Raw genomic sequence first — 8,599 nt, forward strand, 5'->3', positions numbered from 1 at the left:
CAGTCATTTCAACTGAAATAAATTTCCACCTTTTCGAGTCGTGAGCTGGTTGGGGAACAATGGTTTCAAATGGTTGACTAGCAGAAATACATATATTTTTTTTTATCTTAAAGTTTTAACAGTCAATCATCTTTCTATGATCAGTACCTGGGGTGCTTATAGAGTCTTCAAAGTGTGTCAGGTTGCAAAATAAGGACTTGTTGGCCCACAAACTGAGCTCAATCACCTTAAAAAGGTACAAGCAACTACCTAACTACTAGTAGTATTAGTGGTTCTATACATAAGTTGCCAATTAAATCACCAAATTTCTAAATTTCAGCCACCATAACAATGCTGTTTCTACATGTAAAGGATCTCAAGTGTCTTAAACACCACACTAGTTAATTAGTCTCTTGTCCAGACTGCTCAATTTTTTTCCATTTGAGTTACTATGGGTATTTCCCCACCCAAAACTCAAAAGAAACCTGGGCATGAGACCATAATTTATTAAGGTTTGCAGAATTTTACTGTTTACAAATTGTCAACTATTATGAAACAGTTGAAATTAGTGTTTCTTTGACTTTGTTCAACCATCTGTGACCGACAACTCTTACATCTTGTCAGTGTAACTCGTACATACATGACATCTAAAAAAATTCTTGGCCGATTTCTTTTATCTTGCCTGCAGCTCTCCATACTGAAATCTCACATGACAAACATAGTTTGACAAATACATATTATGCTGTACAAGGTGGTGAAATACATGTAGTACTGAAAAAAACACATGTCGATGCTGCTGGAGGGAATGTATCTTGACCTTCGTCTCAACATTCTCTGCTGATAGTGTGTCTCTAGCCTGGAATGAGAGATGAGCGAATAATCAGACAAACACCTTGGTCCACAAACATGCGGTGATGATTGGACATGAAAGTTATTGTACGCACATACGTAAACCTACATGCATGTCTAAAACTTTAAAAACCAAAGAAGAGACCTGACGAGCAGCTCCTGATGATACAAAGACATACAAAAGCCTCAGCAGTCATGCATCATGAGAGTTAGATAACTTTTTAGGATATCTGTACACTAGTCAGGTACTAGGAGATAATAGGCTAGCCTACTAAACCTGTAACATGTTTCACAGATGAAGGGCTGCGCAATAATAACAAAAAACATGATTATATAAGATATAGGGTCACTTTCATATTATTTCAAGATAATAGTGGATTTCCGTAGACTATTGTGTATCAAAAGCATGCATGGTACTCTTGTGAGAAAGATTACAGCAGTGCTGAAAAAGTAAGCTTAAACAATCATTATGTAATACTTCTGGCATGTCCTTATAAAAGTATACTCTGAGACAACATATCATTACTGAGATAATAATATCAATTGGCATGATAAAATAATTTTGTTATCAAAATTTACTGAAATATAGGGGGTTTTTATCGCATAGCCCTAAAATGAAGGAGCCTAAAATCTCATATTACTAAGCCAGACAGGTGGAATATGGCCAGAGTTGGATATTGTACAGCTGAGTAGATTGCTACTAGTGACTTGCTACTACATTTACAGATTGCATACACACACTACACTACACCTCTTGTGCTCTTGCTAGTTTCTCCTTCATAGAAGCCATACTCTCGTCCTCATACATGCTAACAGGATCATGTAGTGACTTGTCTGATCCTGTCACTTGTAATGTTCTCTTGTTGTTATCCTTTAACTGTTGCGCTACATGGAGGTAGGGAGCTACAAGGAGGTAGGAAGACAAGTCAATTAACAAAGCAACTTTACTCAAATTCTCACATTCCAGGTGGTCCTAGCAGTCTGCAATCTAACTGCTCTTGTATAAATATGGACAGTAGTAGAGCAGTGTTTTCAAATGCATTTTCATTTTATATGCTATACTATAACAAGGTGTGAACACAATAACAGAAAACACTAATTTAAATAAAACTTTTTTATCACCTTCATACACTCTTATGATTTCCCTGGCATATAAATTATATGTAGCTCAATAATATAGTTTATTGCTGAAGTTTTGCACATATAATGGGTACAAACAAAGGCATATTAGTTGAAAGAGTTTGAGAAATACATACTGCTGGTAAGTGGCCACAAACTACACCCAGACACATAAAGGTCATATTCAATACCTACAATCTGCAACCTGCAAGCATTATATAGCCAATACGCTACTTTATACTGGCTGAAAACAATAGTTGTACAGTTCAGGGGCGATTTTAGGGGGGTTATGGGATTTCCAGAAACCCCATCTGAAATAGCGTGTGCCCCTACGATTTGTCTGGGTGATTAAAAATTACAAAGAGTTACTGAGTTACACATACTGTATTATATTATGGCTTTTCCATTGGCAAAACTTCATACTTTTTCCTTTGAACAGTGTTCAAAAGCACGTAGTGACCTAATGCTGAAGTTGCAATTCTAGAGAACCTGAAACCCCCTCTGAAAATTTCTAGATCCACCCCTGCAGTTTATTATAACCTATAGCTATGCCCAGTTTCATGCACCCAGGTACACATTATTGTCCATAATGTTACATGGTACAAAGTACTTCAACTCACCATTCTTGTGACATACATCCATAAGAGATGGCATCCATTTGAGTGTCCCCCTTTGCAAACTCAAAAGTTTTCCACAGTGTCCGTTGATGGTGGCAAAAGGGGGAACAAAACACAACAACTATGGACTATGGTACTTGTGTATAACACACATAACGATTTACTTACAATTTGACACAAAAGCTATATTTGGAACAGAATTGGTCCTGCATGCTTTCAAAAAAGGACTAGCAAACTCAGTGCTCAAAATAATGAAAAGGGTATGCACTGCAGTGACTGCAGATCAAAACAAAATTTGCCCTGCAGTTGTTGACTATTGATCTGCAGTGCTAAATTTTCAACTGTGTGTATATATTGAGGGATGTAGCCAGGGTGGCATACACCAGTATGTGTAGATACCAAACTAGAGGATTGTGAGGAATGCCGTCATGACCATTAATTTGAAATTGAACCGGAGAGTGATTTCAGCAAAATACTGTGACTAATATCTGGTTCACACTTTTATGACATATGAACACACTGCTAAGTTATAATTTCAAATGCTAGGCAGTAACTACCGACCATAGCAAATATTGGTTGGTTGTAGGAGGGATTTGAACGGAAAACTGCAGACTTCCAACTGCTATTTTAGCTCTGAGTTATATTTATGATGTTTATTTCTACCATTGTGGACCACAATCCCAGGTAGCTATTGATACATATATCATTAAACTTTAGTACACCATTTTAATTTTATTCTGCTGTTGTGTTTATTATAGATGCTAATTTTCTGGTGTGTGAAAGATTGTTCAGTTCAGCCCAGGGGCAGATCCAGACTTTTTAAAAGGGAGGTTCCACTAGAGAATTGCAAGTTCAGCCTAGCTGTAACTCGAAGACCAAGAAACAAAAAAGTGTCCCTCACCTACTATATATCTCTTTATTTATGACTACATGCATGTGTAGCTTGCTATACTGTTCCTCTGAAGAATGAAGATCAATACTGTGACTATTCCATTAGAGTATCTCCAGTAAGAGGCTCTTCCAAAAGGTTTAAATTCCCTGCATCCACCCCTGCAGCCTCACTCACTCTCATCTCCATGATTGTAGCCTGTAATGGACATGGTTATGGGACATGTATAAATGTGATTGGATCTGCAAGAATCCCACATTTTTCAAATTATATGTAGATAGCCAGAATGGTCAACTGAAGTTTCAGCCAATAGCGTTTGAAGCTATAGCATCAGGAAGGAAGGGGCATAAAAGGGGAATCCACACTGACTGAGCACCTACTAGCTGCAAACCGTTGTAGTTGATATACACATAGCAGCAAATAATCATCCCTCCACAGTGTTTCACTGTTGAATTGTGCCATTTGGGCCATTGTTGAATATTGTGAAGTCTTAAAAGGTGTTACAAAAGCTAAAACACCTGCCACACTACAATTATTTCTAGAAGAGCTTAATAGGCACAATAGTGCTTTGAATTTGATTTTAGGTTAAATGCACGCACAGTAAAGAGAGGTGATATGTCTGTCTTTTAAGCTAAAAAGTATTTTATTCTTGAGCAATAATTGATATTAGCATATCAAAGTAATAGTTAACTATATAGCTATACTTTTTACTGAAACTGAAGGAAAAGGGGAGGGGGGTTCATTTGCCACAAATACCAGACAAACTTGGCATGACCCTAGTTGAGAGTGTTAATTAGAGGTGTACACTCCCATACAGCTAAAATAGAGTACAATATTCTACTGCTTATGATATATCTCTTGAACTCATTAAAGGAAGGTGCTAACAGCAAAATTCTTGGTACCATGCCAGTAGTGTTTGCAATACCCAATGGCGGATCCAGGATGGTACACTGTGCAACCTGTATTAGTGACCAAGGCCACCTGTATACCATTGTTAACTTAATTCTTATTCTTTAGTTGGACATTATTGTTGTAGATCAAATGCAGCCATCCTGTCTGACAGATACAAAAATGTTACTGATAACACAGCTGGACTTCAAAATAAAACCACGATGTGTCCAGAACATGTGAGCATTTTACCTTCTTTTCAAAAGTACCTTCTTTATTTAAAAAGTCAAATCCCACCACAGTACACTTAGCTACCACTCCATACTACAGTGTTTAGTTAACTATACATGAATGCAGTGGTGCAGTGGAGCTTCTCAAAAAGGACACCCTGAATAGTGGACAACTTGCTTGTTCACAGTGCCATTTATGCATTTGACCACTTCTATAGCTTCTCTAATAATGAACATTAAATCATGGTCACACTCAGGAGAAGGGCCATTACTTGTACCAGTAGCTCATAAGCAGCAGGGTCATGCCAAGTTTGCCTTCGGCGCTTTATTATAAGCTCCTGCTTGTACTTAATGAGTGAAAATAAATGCCATGCATAGCGTTTCTAAAAGATGTTGCAAGTATTTTACACCCATGTACACCTGGAATATTAAGCTTAGAATTTAGAAAAAGCAAGATAGCTAATATGTCATAAATATTTTGCTTGTCAATCTAAGACTTGCTTGTAGCAATCTCTACTTAGTATTGGATGTAAAATATACTTTTAAGTAGTTAGATTCAGCATTGAAACCGGGTCACTACTGCTGACCCGGATGACCCGGTTTAATTAAAAGTGAGGCGCGCGCCAAGAGCCACATTTTGGAGTGCCTACTAGCGCGTTAAACACAAGGGTGTCTATACTTAACGATGTTAGTCAGTGGGCATGATTCCACTTAAGTTTGCAAAAAGCAAGATACGTTTTCTGCAAGTGGGTGTGGCTTTGCTAATACACCATAATTTTAAAAGTATGTCACATTCCCCGATATAAAAAGGGCGTGGCTCACGAAAGAAGTTGGCCTTGACCGTATCTTATACACCAAAAATCGATTAGTGGGCGTGGCACCTCATAAGCCAGCAGACAGCTCTGAGCATGGTTTTGTGCATACCTGTAGACTTTAATATCACCGATAAATAGGCGTGGCTGCACGTATGGATGCAGGCAGTCGTCCGATAAATGGGCGAGGCTCACGAAAGAAGCTGGGTTGCATCAGGACTTGACTATGACGCGTTTATACACTTTCGTACCATCCAACTGATTAATTTTCTTCAAACGTGATCCAATCCGGGTCAAACCCGGATAATTTTTAAAGCGGGTCTGACCCGGACAAAATGTGACCCGATTGACCCAGATGACCCGACAACGCTAGTTAGACTTCAGACCACAGGGTCCATGTAATTTACTAACCCAATGGATTTGACATGGAATGACGTATAAGCCTCTTGCTAAGCAAAGTATATTTCTCATTTTCACTAGGGAGTGCGTATGGTCATCGTGGTCAAATAAATAGAACAGTGCATGTGTAGTGGTCTCCATAGGCGGCGGAAAGGGGGGGGACTAGGGAGCTGAAGCCCCCCCCCCCCCCCCCCCCTTGGTCTGCTGAGGGGTCTTAGCCCCCCCCCCCCCCCCTCAGAATGATATCACACCGAAATTGTCTTTCTTGAAGTTGGGCTGAAAACCGTGATAAAGATCGAGATACTCTAATAGAGCAGTCACTCTAATAAAATATTCAGTGTGTAGCGAGCTATGTAAGGATTTTTATGTAGTTTATCAGGTAGAAATGGTAGCTGGTGAGGTGGAAAACTCTTGTCAGTTGGTTGTGACCTTTTTTTTTTTTTTTTTTTTTGGTCTCACCTTACCAAACTATAGAAATAAGTTTGGGTCAGCCCAGCGGAGCCCCCCTCATATCAACTACTTCCTCCGCCGCTGGTGGTCTCCAAGTGCTCAAATCTTGTGATCTGTAACCCACTGTGAAGTTACAGTAGCTATCTTAGTACCAGATGTTCAGTTACAGTTAATTGCATAAGGGCTTTATGATGATTTCATGGTGCCTAAATTTATTTTTTAAACCACATTAAAAGTGAAATGCTGGTGTAATTTATATGTGGCATTCATTTTCAATGTGCCTTACCTGTAATGATAACTTTAAAGTAAACTGTTTTGCTTTCATTATCAACAGTACTGGTACACTTCAAGCTGCATAATCAGGTCACTACAAGGTAACTGACCACTATGAATGCAGTTGGCGTTGAATTCAGTTGGCATTGAATTCAGTACAGCATTGAAGTCACACCTCTCAACTTGGAACCAGAGTTAACTTTGAGACACCCAAAATGTATGGCCTCGTGCAACAGTGGGACTCACACACACACACTGTAATTCTCAAATACGAAGCCAAGCCTATTTCTTGTATGTGAGACCAATACTAGAATACGCATCAATAGTTTGGGCACCATATACTAAGACTAACATTGAGAAGCTTGAAAGTGTTCAGCGACGTGCTGCCAGATTTGTGGTGTCTGATTATGATTTTTCAAGTAGTGTTACCAGTATCTTGAATGAGCTTAAATGGTGTAGCTTGGAGGTTAGAAGACAAGTAAGTAGACTGATGATGTTTTATAAGATATTGCAAGGTTCTGTCGCACTAGAACTACCCTATGAGATATCTCTCATCGACACTGTTACTAGAGGGCACAATAGAAGATATCAAACACCTTTTTCAAGAATTGATATACACAAATTCAGTTTCTTCCCAGCTACTGTCAGATTGTGGAATAGTTCACCTGACTCAGTTGTTAATTTGGATTCCCTTGAAGCATTCCGTAGATCTGCTACAATTTATAATTCTTTTTATACTTAATTAACTACTTAACTTAACTATATACTATATTGCACGTATACTCTTTCAGAGTCCTGCAATTATTATAATAATAATAACACACGCACGCACGCACGCACGCACGCACGCACGCACGCACGCACGCACGCACGCACGCACGCACGCACGCACGCACGAACGCACACACACACAATGGCAGGTCCAGGATGGGACATTTGGGGCAAATGCTCCCCCCTCCTTCCATCCTTCACCTTGTGGAGGAGCCAGACACACTTCCGATTAAAATAGCTACTAACTTTATGCCAGGCCAAGAAACTCATTAAAATATGTACATTTTACTACAAATTCACCTGAAACCAAAGCAAACCAAAGTCAAACTAGCTGTGAAATTGTCATCCAGCACCTTCGTGCGTACTAAGTGCCTCTAAAAATAATTATCGTGTTGCAGTTGTTTAAGACATTCAGAGCCTTTTAAACAGCTTTTAAGATTTCACAACCACCTGAAAAGGACAAAATGGCAAAAATAAACAGTGAGACACTACTAAAAGGTGATTATGCGGTGCTTCAAAAAATGCAGCACTGAACTATAGAGAAACTGGCTCTCCCCAACCACTTACAACTTAGCCTGTTTGTGCCCCTCCCCTTGCCAGCTCCTGGATCCACCACTGCATGACACACACACACACACTTTATTAATAAAGAATGTCAACAAGCGTGAACTAGCTATACTTCATGCATACCGCTGCTATTTGCAGCTTATTTCTATGCACTATGGTGTTATTCTATAAGAATCTAGAATTCTAACACAGTGTAGCATCATGTGAGTCACACGTCTGCTTATTCAGCTTTATGCCTATCTTTGTGATGATTGTAGGTATCACTAATCCTTTCATTAGGTACAAATCTGGCCTCTGTTCTGGCACGTAATATATTTCCCGCCATCTGCCCTCACAACCAAGTCCATTCAAAGCTGATTAATGATAGAAAAACTGACTTACTTACTAGTAAACAAAAAATGAGAAGTAACCTTACCATGCTGTAATACGGCATTGGGATACAGGTTGGCTCCATATAGATTTGAGTGAAGCAAAATTTCTTATGTTGAGTTGACAAAATGTTTTTGATTGTGGGTTTGAGTTTTGTTTACAGACAAAAACCTTGAGAATTCTTGAGATTCGGAGTGTGACCTTGAGAAATTATAGTACCTGACCCTTGAGAAGAGGCCCAAAAACTTAAGTCTCATGGTGAAACCGTGACAGTTGAGAGGTCTGAGATATACTAACCCCAGGTGCCTGGATTAATAATATCTGTGTGAACTGTTACTATCATTTTATATAGTCACAATGCAAAATGTTCTAGCTACCTATGTAGTT

The 8,599-nt window shown here is 39.0% G+C and overlaps 1 protein-coding gene across 1 annotated transcript; it reads right to left on the reverse strand.

Annotated features, from left to right (window-relative positions):
- Positions 1-652: 652 nt before the first annotated feature.
- LOC136248023 (uncharacterized) lies at positions 653-5,584 on the reverse strand. The gene is made up of 3 exons (XM_066039840.1): positions 2,568-5,584; positions 1,580-1,731; positions 653-835 (listed from the first exon to the last, which is right to left on the reverse strand). The coding sequence occupies exons 1-3, from the start codon at positions 2,599-2,601 to the stop codon at positions 653-655; spliced, it is 369 nt and encodes a 122-aa protein (XP_065895912.1). The 5' UTR covers positions 2,602-5,584.
- Positions 5,585-8,599: the final 3,015 nt, after the last annotated feature.

This window comes from Dysidea avara, chromosome 2 (genome assembly GCF_963678975.1).
Source record: "Dysidea avara chromosome 2, odDysAvar1.4, whole genome shotgun sequence".
Taxonomy (NCBI): Eukaryota; Metazoa; Porifera; class Demospongiae; order Dictyoceratida; family Dysideidae; genus Dysidea; species Dysidea avara.

Bases quoted from the DNA above. Each gene is read 5' to 3' on its own strand.
- LOC136248023 (XM_066039840.1), bottom strand. From the start codon at position 2,601: ATGCCATCTCTTATGGATGTATGTCACAAGAATG. The intron at 1,732-2,567 runs GTGAGTTGAAGT...ACCTCCTTGTAG, and splicing joins GGATGTATGTCACAAGAATG to CTCCCTACCTCCATGTAGCG. The intron at 836-1,579 runs GTGTAGTGTAGT...CTCTCATTCCAG, and splicing joins AACTAGCAAGAGCACAAGAG to GCTAGAGACACACTATCAGC.